At 40.1% G+C, this 21,135-nt stretch overlaps 1 protein-coding gene across 2 annotated transcripts; it reads left to right on the forward strand.

Annotated features, from left to right (window-relative positions):
- The first annotated feature begins 849 nt into the window (after positions 1-849).
- Positions 850-20,195, forward strand: kel (kelch protein). 2 transcript variants are annotated; one of them, XM_022788377.2, is made up of 13 exons: positions 850-2,953; positions 8,665-8,790; positions 12,241-12,475; positions 12,649-12,828; positions 13,212-13,304; positions 14,700-14,855; positions 15,111-15,221; positions 15,564-15,641; positions 15,823-15,960; positions 16,301-16,400; positions 16,921-17,140; positions 17,787-18,013; positions 18,406-20,195. In XM_022788377.2, the coding sequence occupies exons 1-13, from the start codon at positions 2,922-2,924 to the stop codon at positions 18,624-18,626; spliced, it is 1,917 nt and encodes a 638-aa protein (XP_022644112.1). In that variant the 5' UTR covers positions 850-2,921; the 3' UTR covers positions 18,627-20,195. The 2 variants fall into 2 exon arrangements, with proteins under 2 accessions (XP_022644112.1, XP_086833701.1); XM_086977575.1 differs by lacking the exons at positions 850-2,953; positions 8,665-8,790 and adding an exon at positions 11,870-12,032.
- Positions 20,196-21,135: the final 940 nt, after the last annotated feature.

A 21,135-nucleotide genomic window follows, 5' to 3' on the forward strand; every position in this document is an offset into this window, starting at 1 on the left:
GTTTCATGATTTGCTTGTTTTTTTTTTCTATTTATTTTAGACAAAATCTTTCGGGTAACATGTCGTGCTTGCAGCCAAAGTTGCGCTGTGTTTCGCAACGTCTTCTGGTTAAACTTAAAACCATTGCGCAAGAAGCATATTGTTTTCCAGTAATGATTACAAGGTATATTTTTCCATATACGGCGCCTAATAAGTAAATAAAGTGCAAAATGGTGTCAAAAAGGATCAGCCGTCATTGCTTGTTGACGTCTTGTCAACGGTGCCCATTAAGCGATCTGTGTGAATCAAGAAAGTCATATATTACGTTGTAATGACACAAACTATGTTCTATATTTGAACTTTCCCGGAAATTCGCTGTCACTAGCAAAGTATCACAATTACTATTTTCATAATGATAATATTATTACTAACGTGCGGTGCTTTCAGTGACTTTTTTTTTGTTTTCGATCGTTCGCTTTACCTCACTTCACATATCATTGTCTGGCAACAGTTCAACGCTGGACAGATGCCAATCAAGTTGTTCTGAAGCCTTTCATTCTAGTGTGTAAGTTTAACTTTCAACTATACCTCGCTTGCCTGATGTCCTTGCCACCTTCATTTGCCGCGTTCAACTGTTCGGTCTTCTATTTTCAAACGGCGGGACGGAACCTGAATCACTCATTCACCCATTCGATATTGAGTCGAATATCTCAGCGTCGTCTGCTCATTCTTTCGACTGTGTGCGTTGGTAGAGATGCCGAAACAAACAGCAGCAGCAGTAACACAACAGAAACATAATAACGAACGTTCATTGCTGATGGTGCTTGCACAATACGTGCTGTGTGGAGCGAAGTGGCGCGCGCGGGGGAGCGAGTGGAACTCCGGTGCGTGCTGGACGTTAATGGGCGAGTGAAGTGAGGGGGAGGGAAACCGTGAGCTCGCTTACCGTTCCTCCGTTGGCTTAATGCCCACAGCCAAACGGCTTGTGATCACAACGCAAACTATTTCACTGCAATATAGTACAATAGAGGACTAATAAAGAAGAATGGATGGCAAGCTTACTACTTGACGCACTGGATTGTCGGCAAAGCTACTGTCACGGTATTCATGTATCGTACATTCACAATCTCTCGGTTGGAGAACTACCCAACAATAGAACTTGGCTAGTAATTTCAATTTACCACTAACTGCTGCTGCTGCTGCTGCTACAACCACCCTTCAATGCGGATTGCTTTGTCTTTTCAAGTATTACTCACTGTAGAAATGTTTGTTACGTCCTCGTCGATAGCGTAATGCTCGTAAGATACGCCCTCCAAGAGTATTTAATGTGCAAATACCCCACGGACGGTCACTCATAATTAAGCTGGAATTCACAATGCTATTACAAGCTGCCAGATGTTATGTCTTAGGCTACAATGCTGAGTCTGACAGCCGCCAAACAAAACTCATGACCTCAACATAGCGTCATCATCAATGACGACGACGACGACGACAACAACGGCGTATCCCGAAAGGACGGATGGGCCGAAAACAGTCGAAATCGTGCGTCCTCTTGCGCCTTCCCCTGCTCCTGGAACCACTGCGGATGTTGATAGAGTTATTTGCGTGAGTTCTATTTTAGTCGTGCGTATATACTACTTTGGCCATGACTGAACAAGTGAATACTGAGCAACTGCTGTTCGTGTTGTGCGTAATGCTGGGGCATGAGGACTCGAAAATGATCAGCTGGTTCTGTTGCGGTAGTAAATGACTGAGTTTTATTGTGCGACTGAACTTATATTGCCGGCGAGTGGTTATATGACAGCCGTAACGATTTCTAATGAACGGGTGTTGCCCGGAAGAGAAATGCTGGTAACGTCTTCTTCTCGAAGGAGGTTGCCATTAAGGAGATATGAAAAGAGAAGCGTTTAATAGCGCAAGATAAGGCTAGTTCAACGACTTATAGTGAGGATCTTTATTACGATCAACAAGAACAATCGGAATAATAGAGGTACTAATTCCAGTTTAATAGTGATCTTTATACATCACTGGCTTCGAGTGTAATTACCATAATAGGGTGTTGTCATCCGAACTGTGTAATGCACTATCGGTCTGTGGCATCGTCAGGTAGACGCCCCTAGACAGAGTTGCTGCAGCTGGTTTAGCTGCCGTAACGGCGCGGGTGGCACATTTAACGTATCTACTTTACTAGCCGAGATACTCGCAGGCGTGGCAGTCTCACATCTGCCGCCATGTACGTCTAACGTAATAAACACGGCCACCCAAAAAGGAGACTCGCGTCCGACAACGCTGCTGTTGGAAGCAACCGTTAAATCAAAGCAGGCCACCACAGGGGCACTGACAGCGACTCTGCAGGTGCTCAGCGACCACCGACAACAACAACAACAACAACGACGGCGACGACAACAACGGCAGCAACAACGGGTGTCTTCAGTCATCCAAAACAGAAACAGAATATACTACCATACTACGATGATATAACTAGAATAAAAGAGTGAATAGAAGTCTTCATCTAAAGTGACTCATTTTCTGCTGAGTTCTTGTTTTTGTTGTTGAATTTTGGTGGTCGTGTTGAAGATTTCGTAGGTTATCCAATCCACTCGTCTGTGAGATAAAAATCAGCGAGAAAAATAAGGGGCATGCGGCAACGTATCAGTAAATTCAATTGCAGAATACGTTTACAAAGATAAAAGTGCTCATGTGATAGGTACGTCAAATTTCAAACTGACATGTGGAACGCTTAAAAAAATTAGAAACGGAACAAGATCGGAGAAATAATTACAGGATTGTTGTTTACCTGATTGCTGTTTATTTGTCTAATTTTTGCTGCTACTGACGGCAGAAAGAAAAGAGGGGCAAAGGGCAAAAAAGTAATGACAGAAACAGAAAAATAATTGTTCAACAAGCTTACGAAAAAATAACGATCACCAGAGTAAGGGACGATGTCTTTACCGGAATCTTCAGAGTACCTCACGTGAGTATGAGAAAAGCACTTCAGCCTATACTATCCTATCGTATTTTGATGCTTTCATTGACTCGCTACTATCGTCAGATGTCGAATAGGCACTATAATTGTTACTTATTGGCCTTTATTGTAGCGAGCATAAATGAAGTAACGTTAAGAACATTGAAATCTCTAGTTGTTTACGATTTTGAGTGCTCTCTCAAAGATGCGCCTCTACCAATCTTTGTGTCCTGAAGTTTTCAATACATCGCTAGATTATCGGACGAAAACTAGCTAAAACTCTTAGATATTCTGGCTAACAATTATGAGTCTTTGTGGATTAGTACGTTTTACGTGTCACGCTTTTTGTGTTCTTGCATATCAATAAAAATATGCATTTGCCCTCTACTTATGTGTATATGTCCGCGCGACAGATGTATAGATAGTTTAGCTATTCTCGGTAAACCCTCTCGGTAAGCATGAAAACGTTAGTACTATCTTTCATTGGCTTCGCACATACGTTAGCTCACAATTGGATGTCTGTGACGACAAATATAAAAGGTGGTTATCAGAACTCGCTTTGACGGTATCTAACAATGCGTTCGGTAACAGTAAAATGATGAAAATTGTAGATTTCAATGTATTGTTTTATTCAGATCACTAACAGTGGTACCTACAGCATGGGGAGAGGTTTATCGCTTAAACTACTAGCTAGATTTGACATTAGATGATATTTTAGATATTGCTGAAATTATGCTATGGTCCATAAGCGCACCTGTGCGGCTCACGCTCCCTGATCGCTGAGTTAGTAGACGTATACAATTTAGACATAATCAACACGAATCATGTTGACTATCTACGGAATCTTGAATCAAGATTCCGGAAACAGGTGGTCCGAGCTGAAAATCTATACTTGAGCAACATATTCGCTCCTATACAAGCTCATATAAATCATTTAGTTATTATTTAGCCATGATATGAATCTTTCGAACCTCTGGATGTGTTGTTAAACCTTATTTGACTCGAATCACATCTACCCGTAGAGTGCTAAGTTATGTATCGTTACATAATCATCTGTCGTATTGACGATACTTTACTTCGAAATAGCACTATCGTAGGGTTTGTGAAAGAATGAATCCTGGCCGGAGCCTAACATGCAACACATAAGGTGTCCATGTTGTAGGTTTAAAATAAGGTATCCATAGAAGACTAACAACAGTGATTGCTCTAATATTCGCGTTACTTGGCTTATTTGCTATATGTAGATGCATCATTGCGAACATAATAGGCACCAGCGGTTAAGAGCGGTTCAGCCAAAATGAGACCACAACAACTAGGGCAACTCAATCATAAGAGTATCATTATGACAGGGTATAATCATCATTGCTTGTGCGCTTATACGTATGCCACAACAAGGAACATTTTATTTTCGCTAGGAAAATCTAGCCGCCACGCCTCACCGTGTAGTACGGTGTAAATCGTTGAACGTTTAGTAAAACATAAAAAAAAAAAAAAAAAACGAACATATATCATTTTTCGAAGTGGTGCAACGCTAGTACAGTTCGAGCAGCAAAATTTGCACTTGGCCAGGGCAGATCGGAATTACTAACCGTTAGATGTCACAGAGAAAAGCAAAAAGAGGGCTCGTGGTAATTTCCGGTACAGATGTTCGTTCTCATCTTTACTCTAGCTTTTCCTCTGCTGACTGAATTACTGATTAGCTAAGGAAATCCTTGGTAATGTGAACGTCGTATACACGTCATATTTCCTTCGTACTCGGTTCTACTGCATAGTAAACAAATATGGCTATGGTTTGTCTGTTTCAATGTATCAATCCCAAAATGATTACCGTTACCACTGTTAGCTTTTGTTCGAAACGTAAAATTGTTTTGTGTACGGAAATAGTGAGAAAAAAATCCTTACAGAACCAAAGGTTTCTCACTCAGTTTTCCGTAGAGCTCATATTAAAAAAGTGAAAGCAGTTGTACCGAAGGAAATCTATATATCTGCTCAGGGCAGCGGTGTGACCTTTGGTGAAACTTTAATGGCTTTCTGATGGTGCAAAAAAGAAAATCGTCCGTTCAATTGTTTTCTTCTCATTAGAAAATTGCAACTGTAGGACGTAGCTTACATGGGTAAGGTCAAACGAAAGGAAATACGCGGTATGTAGCTGTTTCTCGGCACGAGGAAGATTCGAAGAAGACGTTCGACCTGTTATATACGGAATATTAGAACTGTGCGACCTATCACTGCCAGCAAATAAGATGTTGTTCCCCGCTGTCTCATACAGTAGGTCGTCGTAACCAATACAATCTAGGAAGTACTAAAACGTAATCTAGTTGAAACATTGTACCGATGTGCTTCTTCCAATATTGTTCTTGCAGTACATGTAAACCAAAGGCTTTAACATCGCACATGTGTATTTCGTAACATTTTCTTGTATTTCTACTAACATATGCAGATTTCGGCGACCGGGCGAAAGATTTATTCTGTTTTCCTTATTTCTGGCCACAACAGGCAACTGCGCGTGTGCGCTTTGCATTGAACGCGTGCAATGTAAGGTTTCACCTGAATCCTTATCAGCGGATAATTTAACGTTTCCCGTTCAGGGATAGCTCCCTACAACTAAGAATACGCATAATGGCTGACGCACTATTACGTGCGTATATGAGTGTACACTATAATGGCGTTGGGTACAATCGCACAGCGCTAATTGAGAGACACTTATGGAACTATATCGATGCGTTGGAAAGCGTGGAAAATTCAGAGTCACGAACATTGTACTTGATTCACATTAGCAGCAACGAAACTTCTCTTAAAGTCCAACAACTGATCTCGCTGCGAACGACATCACAAGAAAACGTGCTATTGTAGTCGGAACGATTTGCTTCAGCAACAGAACTACGTAATAACTGGTAGTCAGTCTCCGTCGGTGAGATAAGCTACAAAAAAAATAATATAATACATATGTGCGTATTGTGGTTAGGTATGTTCTGGGTAGTGTCGACACGTTGACCACCGTGTTGTATATTGTGTCATTGTTTTATTTCAGTGTAGTAATTTATCTATCATTGACAGCTTCCGAGACGAACACCTCGACAGTGCCTAGGTGACAATATTAATCAAAATATAATAGGTAGCTGAACATGTATAGAACGCTACGCTCAAGAATACACGCGCCCAATAGCATGCACGCGTAATTAAGCGCGCCCCTTGTAATACTCACAGCCGAAGTGTATTGAGTTTACTAGGTAATATAACTGCAAACGATTTTATCGCGCTGTTAGTTGCCTGTTTATACACATTTTGTTAAGTATTTTAATGTTCGGCAAATGTATACGTATAGTTGGTTATAACATAATCTGGAAACAAGAGTCATAACAGTGAAATCGGTGGTAATGTTTTTATCGAAGCGTGCGTCATATGTAAGCTTGGGCAATTGTATCTATACAATATGTACATAGAAAATGTTTGCGGTGCACTCGAGTGCCAAGTGAGTATTGAGCAGTACAGCTTGGCAACCTCGTGTTTGCGATCTACATGCAGTCGTCGCCCGTAATTATCCCATTTATTTCGATTATCAAACCGCTTGGAAAAGGTTCCTTTGGCGAATAACGAAGACATTGAATCGGGTAATCCTCTACGTTTCGAGTTTCATGTTTGGCAAGGTCGTTAGGCCTTCTATAAGGCGGCTAACTTGTAGCACGAAACGGAGTGTGCCTAGACCATAACGTGTCCCTAAGATTAGCAGGCAAATACGTTACGTACCAGCTTATCACGGCGATGGTCTACACAAGCAGGAAGTCAATTTAGAAGAAACATAAACAAATTGCACTTGTATTGGATCGAAACACAGTGTGGTTTAACATATTCAAATAGTTTTACCATACAGCGACTATCTGAGTGTACGCCAAGCTTGATCATAAATTCGTAGGACATATACTTGAGTGGTACACGATGACGAGAAATGAAAGTGCTATTGAATATTTCTTTACGAATACACGACTATTATTGTTAAAAGCAGTGTTTTATTCGACTGTTTGGCAAAATGGCCCAAACACGCTAATTGCCAACAACCTGGAATGAATCCAGGTATCCTGAACTGAAATAAGCGTTGGAGTTATTAGCACTCTCTGATATCGTTTTCAAAGATGCGATAGGTTGCATAAATGAGAAGTCCAAATATGTGGTTTGTTGTTAGTTCTGTTTAAAGGAATCTCGCTCAATTATGGGCTTGTCGAAAAGAATATTGACCGTTGTTCTAGCTAGGTGGCTTTAAAGACGCGTATGTGTCATTCGAGGGCTGAGACTTGCCGGCAGGGGAAGTTGCGCTAGATTGTTGAAATGGCTTGATTTGCATTTTGGATAAAGCGCCTTGAAGATGTGTAAAATTTCTGCAAAAATCCGTTACATTTCACAGTTTCATTATAATAAAAAAACGAATGCTTCCAGGCCCATAAACAAATGCGTCAAGATCATCAGAAGTAGACTGCTATCAGAACAAATGGGCTAAAAATAGTTCTATTGCTTTCGTTTCGGAAATTTCAATATGAAAGTTAGTTAAGAAAAATTTACCGTAGGACCGGTAGCTGAACCCCCATAATATTGTCAAGAAACTAAAAATCCACGCTTACCAAGCGCTTTCAAATCTTTTGCAGAAAAGTGGCTATCTGAATGTTTGGGTGCCACACGAATTCACGTAAATGAGCCTACTGGGTCGTATTTCCATCTGCGAGACCCTAAAGAAATGCAACAAAATCGAGCTATTTCTGAAGTGGTGGATCAAGTGGATCACATTCACCAATAATGCGCTATAATAAATACTTAACGATTTGTGGCAAATAACCAGCCTGACGCCACGGAACGTAATGTTGCGTATTTGACAAGATTAAAGCAAAGTCATAATACATGACTTTGCTTATAATACCACCAACTTATAATATTATAAGTTGGTGTGATCGCGTCACAAAACAAGAGCTCTGCACAAAGCAGCTAAAATTATGCAGCAGAAAATTAAAGAACTTCGCTGGGAAATCTTAATAAATCCGCATATCCCGGATATTGCACCACTAAACTGTCAATTGTTTCGGTATCCGAAAAAAACCTTCAATGTTGTTGATTCAGTTTCAATGAAGAAAGCGCAAAAAGCACGTTCTCATGAACCACTCATGGTGAAGGGATTATTGTATTCCCAGAAATACCGGAAGTTCGTAAATCAAAATAGCGTGTATGTAGTTTAGCAATATTATTCTAAAATACAAAATGTAGATTTGTTTTCATTTTAATTTGAAACGGTTGATACTTTTTCGACGAGCCGACACGTCCCTATATGTAACATTACACTTACTTATCTGCTATAGTTTACTGCTAAAAGTTTTGTTTTTTTTTCATTATTTAAGAAAATATTTCCACTGTACAAAGTAAAGACATCTAATAACTTATTATTTTAATAGACGGAAGCGATCGATAAACTAGCCGCGCAACCTATAGTTACTATTGACAATGGGTAGTGATCGCTTTTAAGCGTATATCGCATTGCCATGCGGATACATACATTTCACATATGTATATGTGACGCCCTCCTAAATTATTCTTCGTTACTAGGTCTGAAGTCTTCGCAAAGCAGCATCTTTGCAAGAAGCTTGTTTCGCTCACAGCAACAGGCGGGAGGCCTATTCTTTTGAATATTTTTCTAAATATCGCTAATAAGAATCATTATTTGCCGTTTCTTTCTGTTGCAGGCAATCAGATCTCGCTCTTAAATTGGAGCAACATGGCGCTGATGGTCAATTGCGGACTCCTCCAGCTGCGTTTAAGAACCCCGAGCACACAAATCGCGCATTCGATATTATGAATTCTTTGAGACAGTGAGTTATCAGAGCTGAATTTCGAAATGCGTCGTCTGCCATTATGTGTACTTCGAAAGTTTGAATTCCTCGTATTTTTCAATAGATAAATACAAGGGGGAATGATTCCTCTCAGAATAAAGCCGAGCAGATGAGCTAGCCTTTATCATTGCCATTCGATTCGCAGTACTACAATCGCAATGTTCGAGCTCCTTTGGAAAAACATCAACTAAATCATAGGTTGCTACCGAACCTTTTAACGAAGCCGTTTGTCCTTCCTTTAGTTGACGTAGTAACTAAAGTGACGAACGATTGATTTATGATATATTTTAATCCAGGATACGCTTTGTAAAGGCTGGTAGGGTGCATTGACATTTCCCTCTAGCCAACCATACATTTTCGAGCGTTTCCTATTTCTAGTATTTTTTTAGAGCCTTAGCCTTGAAGTGATAACAATACGAGTCGAAATCAATCCTAAATTGAGTTACTGTAGGCCAAAATTGCCGTTTCAAAACACGTCGTTTGCGCGGTTAGTGATGGTACATATTAGCGTAAGCTGTAGAACAGACTTGTCTAATCGTACCCATGCGAATACGTAGGATGTTTGCATTTTGATATTGGTGTCTTATTTTATTTCTAAGATTCTATCATATTATGTGGTCATTTGTGCACCTCCATTGCAAACTTTCCAATTAGATGCATACATTTTCACAAGCTATGATAGAATATCTAAAAAAAATGAAAGCTATCTGAATGAATATAATTGGACAGTTTATACAATACAGCCTATCTGAAAGCGCACACTGTAATATTTTTGTAATATACTGCGAATTTTGAAACGACAGTCCCAGCCTGTTTTATATCAAGTTAGGACCAGTTATGACTTATCGCTTTAACGAAAAAAAAAATATTAGAGGTGTCTGCTTTTTTCGAAGAACATGAACGTTTTCAAAGTAATAGACATAAGACTTTGTTGAAAGGCCGTCCGTGTATATCAACCGCTCCATCGGACAACTGATGAGCTCGGTACACTTAACGTGATTCTTACGCGATTGATGTCAACTGGGCCACACTGCCAACTCCAATGGAAATTTCAGATACCTATTTGTCGTCGTCGTCGTCCGCGCAGACGCGCTAGTAATCTCGATCAAATGTTGGCGCACTTCTAGTCTCACCAATGGTCGAAATTTTACGCAAAACTGGACGTTCCGGAATCTGTAGCAGCAGAATAGCGGCTTTCGCCGGCCAACGTATCGTATTAACTGAGTTGGTCATTTCTTTAGTCAATGGCCGATTTATTAATCGGTTCGTTAATGTGTATGCCATAGTACAAATCATTTGAAATTTCGCCTGGAAGGTCATGCATAAAGAAGTTTACTACGATAGCACAATTATTTTCAAGGTGTAATATTCATTTGTCCGTAAATTTCGAAGCACGCGAACATTACGCGGAACCACGAGATCCGGGGCCAAGCAAGGCGGAAGTATTTCGTTTTAGAATTACATAAAGTATGTAAACAAGCGGATTATCGGCAAAGCAGAAGCGGTATATTGTTGCCTCTAGTGATTTGCGTACCCGTACGTGACATGATAAAAAAGACAGGTGGTACAATTGTTCTTAGCTTCCACTGTTCCAGATACTAAGGCGGATATGATCTGTAATCACCATCCCATACCTGGTGTTTACGAAATACTTAAAATTAAAAATAATTTTCCAGTATGTTGCTAGAGTGATTATCATCCACTGGTAACCACGCTATAGGAACCTAATCAATTCGAGCTTTGGTCACCGCGTCGTTCGAGTGCGTTTGTTCTATATAAAAACTGTGCTAGATACACAGGATGACCTGTCTAATTTTTTTCACGCGTTAATTCTAGATCTGTATTTGAACAGAAGCAGAAATTTTAACAAGATTTCTTGAATGTTATACACATTCGATTCGGGACCTAAATCACTCACTAGTCATTTAAAATAAAAGATTGCTTGATTGATCCGCGAATAACTTGTTAATAGTTGGAGTGCGTAAAGCGATATTTGTAGATATATAGGCTAATTAAAGTGTTGTTTAAATATGCTATATATAGACAATGACATCCGACTGGAATGTCGGGCTGATAGTAGGCTAAAAAGCCCAAAAATGCACAGTGAAAAGTTGTGAAGTGGCACAACTGTTCCCGAAAAGAACTGTTTGGGTCTATTTGGATGATCCAGTGGTGACTGATATTCCCCTCTTTAATATGTTACCCTTTAATTTTTGGATCCAAAAAAAATGGCATTTAGGAGCTCTTTACAATCTAGCCTCTATCGAAGATTTTCCTATCTGCCTCACAAAAGTCTTTTCCGATTCTTTTAGAAGCCGCACAAAAGCTACCAATTATGTAGGCGAAGGTGGTTCATGTAGTGCGAAAGAATTGGATAATAGCTGACCTCTCCGAATTCTAAAAACGACGCGCTGGCGTCGTAACCACGACGGATCTCTCGTTTTCTTGAAAAACTGAATCGGCCTTCGTGTGGTACGAGAAGTTACGAAGGATAATTCATCAACCCTGTTTCGCGTCATTTGAACAAATCCTGCCATAAAACAATAGTTTCGTCCCGTAGTTCACTCGGTAGCATCCTGCAAATTAGTGATCGTGAGAGATGCGGGTTTGTTACACGGTTATAGAAGCAAAACGACACTATTGACAAATATGGACACAACTCAATAACGTCGTTTTTCAATCAGTCATTCTTCAAAATAATTGAGAACCAGGAAATTCTTATCAGGAATCTCCATGTAGTTGTGCAGAATATTTAGACGTGAAATTTCGAGCTGCATTTCTGTTTAGCCAGTTTTCGGAGAGTATGAACAAACTCTTCTGTATCCTATTTAACGACGTTAGATTTCAACGATTATTAGTGTACTTATTTTGTTCTATTATAAGAAGTTACGGTCAGCAATAGGCAATTTACTTTAAACTTCATCGCAGTTTTGTTTTTATCTACGCCTGTGCCTGTCGTGGAAACTGTATTTTTTGCAATTTAGATTATGTCTTTTCATACTAAATTGTTTGTTGTTATTATTATTATTTATAGCCTCTATTGACGATGAGACTAGTTTATTCGTGTACGACGTTCACTTTGTCGTCTGCTGAGTAACATAGCTAATTCAATGGTGTTCGGCGATTCAAATGAAAGCTAAATACGCCTGAGAATATGTATTGTAGACAGATATAATCTGAACGTGTACAACAAAAATGGCAGAAGCACCCGAATGAGATAGGTGTTTTTCATTGACGTTGATCATTGATTACCCTTGAACTAGACGTATCGGGGTGCATTACAGTCTGTAACGTGTACTTAATCCGGATCAAAGGGGATCGATCTTGAACTAAAAAAAAATGTAGTCGAATCATTTTGTTTTAATCTTAGGCCCGTGTTTGGCTGAACTTTGTGAAGGACCCTAAAACTTATGGATTGCTTTCTGTTAGGCAAGATGACCTATGCGACGTGACGCTAGTAGCAAGTGGGGTGGAAGCAAAAGCGCATCGGCTTGTTCTAGCTTCGTGTTCACCGTACTTTCGGGCAATGTTCACCGGTCCAGTTGTATTTGAGGAACAGCGGAGAGAAACAATTACATTGCAGGGACTTGAAGGGGACGCTCTGTTATTGCTCGTTGGTTATATCTACTCAGGCCAGATTCATGTCGACGAAGATAATGTTCAGGTACAGGGAAATCAGTTGAAGCTAAGCTTCGCAAATAGACGAAGAAAATCTTCCAGAAAGTATTGTTCTGTTTGTGCGTGTTTCGTGGTTATTTTTCTTCTGATGGAGTAATTTCAACTGCATTTACTCTTGACTGCATGTGCCATGGTTATTTTCTTGGTTGTTGTTTTCAGTTGATATTGCCAGCCGCTGGTATGTTGCAGCTTACGGCCGTTAGAGACGCTTGCTGCGATTTCCTGCATCGACAGTTACATCCCTCCAACTGCTTGGGCATTCGAAGGTTTGCAGATTTACACGGCTGTGCTGAACTCGTGGCTGTCGCTGACAGCTTCATTGAGCAAAATTTCGTCGAGGTACGGTATTGGTCGGCGTACTGTTGTGCGTATGTTAGCCAAATTTTGTCTCAGCTTGAAGGAAAAACCTCCTAGGACTTCGGTAACTCTCATTCATGCAGTAATTAGAACAACGACTTCAACTGAATATTGATAGAAAAAAAAAAAATTGAACAAATCCGTACGCGGATACATAGGTAAAATATTTGATATAGTTTGATGTTATATACATAACTCAGGCGACTGTGTGCCTTTTTTCTCGTATTGAGCCGCAGTTCTATGTTTGTCAGTATAAAATTGTTGGAAAAAATGTTTGGACATATCAGTTGTCTCTATCTATATATCAGTTGTTGTATACTATGAACAATATATTACTAAGACTATCAGTTATTATATACCTGCAGGTGGTACAACATGAGGAATTCCTGACTTTAACGGCTGCGCAAGTGGCACAATTAATTCGAAGTGACAAATTGAGCGTACAGACCGAGGAACAGGTGAAGATTAAGATTAAGTAGGACGTATAGTTGAACCTAATTAAATTAGTAGTGAAGCTACCAAGCAGATCTCTTTATCTTACTAATCGCCTCAAATTCATACTCCGAATATTCTTTCAATATTAAGAGTGCCTATAACATGGTCCACAGATGTATGATATTTGCCAGAAATTCTTCCGTTATAGAAAAAAATACGCATTTTTCTTATGAAGTGTCGATTTTGGTCGTCTAGTATTATTCTTGCACTTCAGAATGGCGGCATTCTCTATTTGTATTCATAACGCACCTGGACTTCTTCAAATTTGAATCGTTCTCTCGGCTTTCGAGTTTTCAGTAGTTAAGTTCCTGTGTATCATAGAAAATTAGAAAATTCAAGCGGTTACCATTGTAGCTTACAGCCTAAGGATATAGTGAAAAAGACAATATGCTGTATAAACCTTATATCTGTAGAAAATTCATTACTGTAAGCGGAACTATCTGTTAATTTCAAAAATGCCGGGAAAGAAATTTTGGACTTTTCATAGAAGAACATCTCTTGTTAGAGTAAACAACAGGGCGTACAAAGCTGTGGCCTAGGCCGACCCACCTCAAAGTACACGGATCCACTCCTCCGTTGAATTAAGAAGGTAAAAAGGTTAGGCGAATGTAAATGAAGCAGTAAAAATCCGAGGAGCACGGACAGCACGGACTCTTTCTTTCTGCTCCCATGTTATAGCGGTGACTCATTTTTACATCGAATAATGGCTGTGATGAATTACAGATTTTACAGCAATTGAAGGCGATCACATTAGTGAGCCGATGCAACTGAATTGACAGGACGTCATTTTGAAACAGCTGTACAGAGCTTATGGCGTCTGTTTGAGATCTAGTGCAGGTGTTATCCATTGTATGAGTCCTGGTTCGTCGATTACGGCTAAAATGTACTATCAACAATTGGAGGATCTTGAATTTGTACTTAGCAAGCAAGATTAATGAACAAAGATAAACCGCTTGTATTACCGGAAGAATTACGGTGGCAAAAAAGTAGGAGTCATAATCGAAAGCTCGCTTTCATCCGGCAGGTCAACCAGACATGCGCCCATAGACGAATGGGTCTTTCACAATTTTAGCAGCGTTTCAGAAAGAATGTTCTTCAAATCTCATAGTGATACCAAAATTGCCCTCGGAGACTTTTGTGCCTTAGATTTGCACAGCGGCAGAATGAATAGGTTACTATGGTAAGAACTATGCCAGACAAAAGAAGGTCACAGGTGACAATAGTGCGCGTCGCAATTGGTAATAAAAGATCTACGTTTAATAAACAAAAAGACAACTATCTTGCATTTCATACTGAACGACCAATTGAGTTACTTTTTGTAACGAATTTTTTTCTTTTCGCTGGAATCAACCGGGTAGGTCTATGAAGCTGTGATGTTTTGGGTACGCTTTGCTCCACCAACTCGACAAAGAGCTCTCGGCGAACTAATGCAACACGTACGGCTTCCTCTTCTGTCGCAAGAGTTTCTCGTCAGCCGTGTTGAAGCAGACCTTCGAGCCAGTCAGGACTGCAAGGTGTGTGTACTTAATATACAAGTGTACGGACAAATGTTTTATAAAATATTCTTCTTTTAATAAATCGTATCAAGAAGGGCTGATTGCTACAAAAGAAACAAATCGTCGTCACATTAATGTCACAACCATTTAGCTCGCATAATAACCATAGACAAGGCAATAGTCTACATATGACATGAAAGCGGTACCCCACAGTAGAATAAATACTAATGTCGTCTGTCTTGACTATCGACTTCAATCGTATTTGCTGTACAGGACTTCTTGATCGAAGCTATGAAGTATCACCTCTTGAGAGACGAAGAGAAGAATCTGTTTGAAAACACTATTCCACGCGCCAAGCCTCGTCAACCGAGGGGAAAACCTAAGGTTAGTTATTAACCTGAACAAGAAAAAGATTCTCGTGATTCTATTGGTTATCGCAATCCTCGTATCCCTTCACTTTTGTCATTTCAGCGTTTCATAGCCTTTAAAGATTCGTGGTACGCCACTAACAACGACCAATTAAAACATCCCAACCTTGTAGATCAGCCATTCATTTATGACAATTTGTTCACTTCGATAAAGAGTTTAGCTCAAATGAGTTACGATGCTATCATTAGGACACGCAGAGAACATAGATATAACACAGAAGTAGCGATGAGAATCAGTAGCCAAAAATAAAGGTGAATCACTTACAAGATCTTCATCGAATCTTGTTTTATCTCGTAGATCCTGATGGTGGTTGGTGGTCAAGCGCCAAAAGCAATCAGATCCGTAGAAGGATTTGATTTTAAAAAAGAGAGATGGGTAAGTCTACATATAGAAAACGGAAAGTTAATTATGGACTGAATTTACCCAAACTTACAGCCCTTATAAAATTATTCATGTTGATACATTAACCATGTGCAATAACCATTGAATGCCTATACACGTACAGCGATCTATGTACATCCTTGATTTTTCTCTATCAAAACAATGATCATATTAGGTCAGTCTGCCAGACCTGCCATCACGCAGGTGCCGCGCAGGAGTCGCCGTACTCAACGGTCAGGTGTTTGCAGTTGGCGGCTTCAACGGTTCTTTAAGGGTGCGAACTGTTGATCTATACGATCCTCAAAGAGATCAGGTTTGTTAGGATTTCCTGGTCTTTTCTAAATTAGGTTTATAAAATCGATTTTTGCTTTACGCGTTTGTCGCATCCGATGTTACGGTTTTACTTGCAATATGAAATTTCATATTGACTCTAATCTAATTGATCCGAATCTAAAAAATAGTTCGCGGGAGCTTTTTTTTACGTTATCCCTTAAGGTAACATTTTAGAGTAGACATGGACTTCGTACCATTCGTTATAATAACTTAATCTAATTTTCATAGTTCACCCGTTCTATGTTGTCCATTGTTCTTTCTGTCCTTTTGTTTTTATAACTTAGCCATACTTTTTTTCCCTTTTTTGAATCAAACTGTAGTGGACTCAGGCTCCGCAGCTAGAGGCTCGCCGGTCTACGCTGGGAGTGGCTGTCTTAAACAATGTCATCTACGCCGTCGGCGGTTTTGACGGTGCCACAGGTACATTGAATTTGGGATAATTTAACAGGGTGACCCGATCGCAGAGATACGCTAGTTACACGAGTACTATAAGCACAGTATAATATTCGTTTCACACGCTTAGCAAGCGACGGTTTCTAATTGGTTTCTATCGACCTGGTTGTTCGTAAAGTTTCGATAAATGCTGATCACAGAAGACAGACAAGTCGCGTGCGAACTTATACAATTAAAAGTAATGCCAATATAGAACGAACAATGCAACCCCCTATAATAGCTGAATGGGCATTCAAGGGATAAGCAGATCAGTTGGATTTAACTTTCAATAACAATTGATTGGATTGAATCACATTTGGCTTATTGATCGACGATGTATATTAATATTTAGCACAGGAGCACTTAAGTTAGAGACCTAAAAGTTCCGCCAGCTTTGAGGTCTAGTCTATTTACCTTGGTAATTTGAATACCCGAACATGCATGTATACACTATCTGTGTGTCAATAAATAAAAGCAAAAATATTCAACATGATTTTTTTCAATTTAGGGTTGAACACAGCGGAGTGCTTCGATCCCCGCGTCGCTGAGTGGCGCGATATCGCGCCTATGTCGATCCGCCGTAGCAGTGTAGGAGTTGGTGTACTTGGAGGACTCTTATTTGCTGTTGGAGGATACGATGGCGCGTCGAGACAATGTCTAAGTTCGGTTGAGGTTTATGATCCTAAAACAGACGAGTGGAGACCATGTGCCGATATGATCTCAAGGAGGTTTGTGATGCACCGCTTGACCAGACAAATGTAACCTTGTGATCGTTTTGCAAAGTTTTGTGATTGTTTGCCGAAAGCAAAACGAAGTTAACGAGACTTACCTGCGTTTATATCTGCATTACATATTTTAAAGTGATGGAACTGTCTTGCAGCTATATACTTCTACTGATAGCTGGAAGTTCGCGTTGAGATCTGAGTTTGTCTTTAAAGGATATCGTTCACGTCATTCTTGTAATCAGTTCCGAATTAAAAACCACCTAACACGAAATGATGCCGAATGGGCTCTCTCTGAGCCGATACCCATTTTCTCTAACCTATGCGTACGATACATCTTCTTCTCTTTATGCTTAATGACTTTGTTGTATAAAATGATAACACGCTGCGGCAGATAATTCTTCATAGTGACATGGATAAACATTTTGAGCTGACATTGTATAACGAACTGTATATTGTGGGTCGAGGATCGAGTTTACTCGGACATTAAGCAAGCTGATCCACAGTCTTAGAATATATCATAATGCACCTTGAGATGGCATGGCATAATTATTGAATGATGAAAATGACTGCGTTTGTTGAAAGAATCTTAAATTGTTGCATTGCGCGTTTACTTGCCTAAAAAAGCGTTTGGCTTGATTTACCTTCACAGGTCGGGTGCTGGTGTGGGTGTTTTGAATGGGTGCCTCTACGCTGTGGGAGGCCATGACGGGCCTGTGGTTCGCAAAAGCGTCGAGTGTTTCTGTCCCTTCGACCCAGAGAACGGACCCAGCGCTACTATTAACGCGGCGTCTTCATCTTCTGGGTCAAGTGTTATATCTGCGTCGTCAGGTGGCTCAATGGGCTTCGCGCCGCACGGGTCCGGTGCGCCCGTCGCAGGTCTGTTTAGTCAATATTAAATGCAGTAAGCACTTTTTCTTGTCGAGCCCATAACACTGAACTGACCCATACCTATATTTTATTACGAATTTACACCGTAAATTTTGACTACTTTACAAAAGAGGAACATAATACGGAATATGAGCAGAAGTAGCCTTTGTGCTTGACGGTACGTTAACTCTAGTTAGCTACGTTTGAAAACAAGATTTTCGTCCATTCAACCGCATCTTAAATTAAATGTTTCGAGTTCTATGCCCGATACTTTAGCCGGCTGGCTTCCAGCACCTTCTACAGCATTGCCAACATAACAGTTAACGGGTACACTAGGAAAACTGAATGGATCGAGCTTTAAGAACTAAGTGTGAGCGTGTTTTGCGTGTCTCCGTGTGTAGGTGCATGGCGAGCTGTTCCCGACATGATGTTAGCGCGTCGAAATGCCGGTGTAGTGGCGCACGAGGGCCGGCTTTACGTTGTCGGTGGCGATGACGGTACGTGTAATCTGGCCAGTGTTGAAGTCTACGACCCTGCCAAGAACGAGTGGACCATGCTAAACAGCTTCATGCAACAAGGCAGAAGTTACGCTGGTGTCGCCATCGTCGACAGCCCGTTCTAGAATAGGGCCAAGCGTTTCCTATTTTAATATCTCAAATGGATGGATGCTGTTCAAATTCAATGAATATGAATCACGTTGTTACTGCTGCTATCTTTGAAAGAAGCTAGATTTTAGCGAGACCCGTTAGATGGCTTAACATCGAGGAACGGAAAGATTCAACCTCTTCTTGTCCATTATTCTACTACTATAGCTCTCTCTTTAAGAGGCTTAGTCGGGCAGTTAGTCAATTTAGTTAAAGTTGGAATATCTTTTTGCTGTTGTGAGTGCCATTTTAACATATTCACTGCGTTAATTTAATGTATATTTATGTGAGAAAAAGGTTAAATATCGAACAGCTTTCTTTTTATTGAAAAACAAAAAACAGTCTCATCCGAGTAGTCCGACAAAGGCCTACGGCTTTTTTATACTTTGTATATATGTTATTGAGACTATTCCCGTGCTAACCCGTTAGCAGTTTGGTTAGCGGTATAGCTAAAATTATTCATAGAGGGCATATATTAGACCTTCAGGAAAAAGCTTCTGCCGTCATACCGTTCTCCAAAAAAGTTGTTGACTTCATATCGTATCGCAGGCCCAATCATCAACGCCGAGGCTATACAGAATGCGGCCAGCTGCTTACCCTATACCAGACATTGTGATGCCATAGGCTAGGTATAACTATAGACAGATCTTCGTCGATATCTCACTGGTACCCGAACAGCTAACATGTGGCTTGTGCGACCTGTTCAGTTAGGGATAAAATCCGTTTGTCTTAGGCTGTAGTTAGTGGTACACAGTTCAATCAAAAACGTCACAGGCCAATCTTCTATGATTGTGTTACATTTGATAGAAGAATTAGAATACATATTGTTACAGTCCTCTAAATCACCGAAGACTTATTGCACAAAAGAAGAAACATATGGAGTGATTTCGTGAAGCTACATGAAGATATTCTTAACTGTGCAAACATGAAAGGTTTTGTGGATACGGATTGCGCTCTGTGCAAACGGGTAAAACACCCGGAGCAATGTGTGAACCACTCAACTTTCTAAGCCGAGATAGTTCTTTTCAGTGTTTGTTTTTTCTTTAATTCATAAATTATTATTGTTATTAATATATTGATTATTATTGGTCCAGCCCGCCGGTGGATGTTTCGGCGCTCATTCACACTTAGTCATTGCTAGTCATCATAATGAAGCTATTGCAAGACATGCAAAGTACCTTCTTTTTCCATAAGCGTTAAACGTATCGGCCCCCTACCCTGTTCACGGTATAATTATACTATAATTTAATAGTATTATTATTCAGTTGGTTGCTATTATTATATTAGAATGATTCTATACAGCGCAAAAGGACAAATCACTAGAAATAGTATTTTGCGTAAATTATAACGTCTGTATGCATATCGCAGCACTGAGATACAAAACAATGGAGTGGAAGCAGTTGTAAACAGAATATAAACCAGACATATATCACGATAGTTAGTGATTTTGTAATTTAATAAAAAAGACCAATATCTAGGTCGTTAACTGCCAGCCGCAATAAGCCCCGAACTAGTAAATGATCAATAAAGCAGTAAACCTGTAACAATATGTCTCTTCGTTAGCCGTTAATAGAAATGATAAAATTTGGTCTAAGAATACGTGTTCGAGTTTATACGCCATTGATACGAATGTACCGGCTATTCAACCACCGCTAGCTCTAAAATTTTAGAAGTTCACAGCTGTCGGGATGTTGTTTGGAGGTCTTTTCGACCCGGCATCTTTATGGTAGCTAGCAAAACATTTAATAAATATCGATTTAATTCGTAAACAAAAGAATACCGTAGTGAAAGAAGACTGTTTCAGTTATTTTGCGGGGGAATATTATTTGGTATGTTCATTCCAAAGCTCTGCTACTATGCGCCCACCATCCGCCTTATACCTCCTGTACAGTTTTTGGATCACTGACATTTAGATACATACGTATTTCACTACGTCTCAAGCAAATGATAATGAGACGATAAGGAAAACCTTTGGTGAGATATAGCTCCTCGATTTCGCAGGCGATACATGGAAGGGAAATTGCCTTCTAATTTGAGAAAGAAGCTTGGCAATGATAACAGCTACGGATTTAATTCCAGTTTCTTATGTCGCGCCCCCCTTCTTCAAGTTCACCAGCCAGATATCTCGGAGTACAGTCACGGTGGCCGGACATAGAGAACTAGATGCGATAGTACGAAAAGCTGAAATGTCGTTGACATTTGCATGAAGCGCTATAGCCCTAGATCACGAAAAAGGCCGAGTGGTGTAGCTATACCAATATAATCTTAAAGCGAATCTTTACTACAGAACCGACCTGCTTCATGTACGTTAGCTCGGTCCTACGTTCATCACGGACGTTTTATTGCAGCAAGAGTAGCTAAGCAGATAGACGCAGAGATGATGCGCAGGTACATGGGCCCTAACGATGGTTATTTCATTGCCCCGATGCCAATGGAGACTAGAACGCTTCCTAAGGGCAGGGGATTAGAACATTTATTGAACTGAGT

This window comes from Varroa destructor, unplaced genomic scaffold, assembly GCF_002443255.2.
Source record: "Varroa destructor unplaced genomic scaffold, Vdes_3.0 BEIS01000001.1, whole genome shotgun sequence".
Lineage (NCBI taxonomy): Eukaryota > Metazoa > Arthropoda > Arachnida > Mesostigmata > Varroidae > Varroa > Varroa destructor.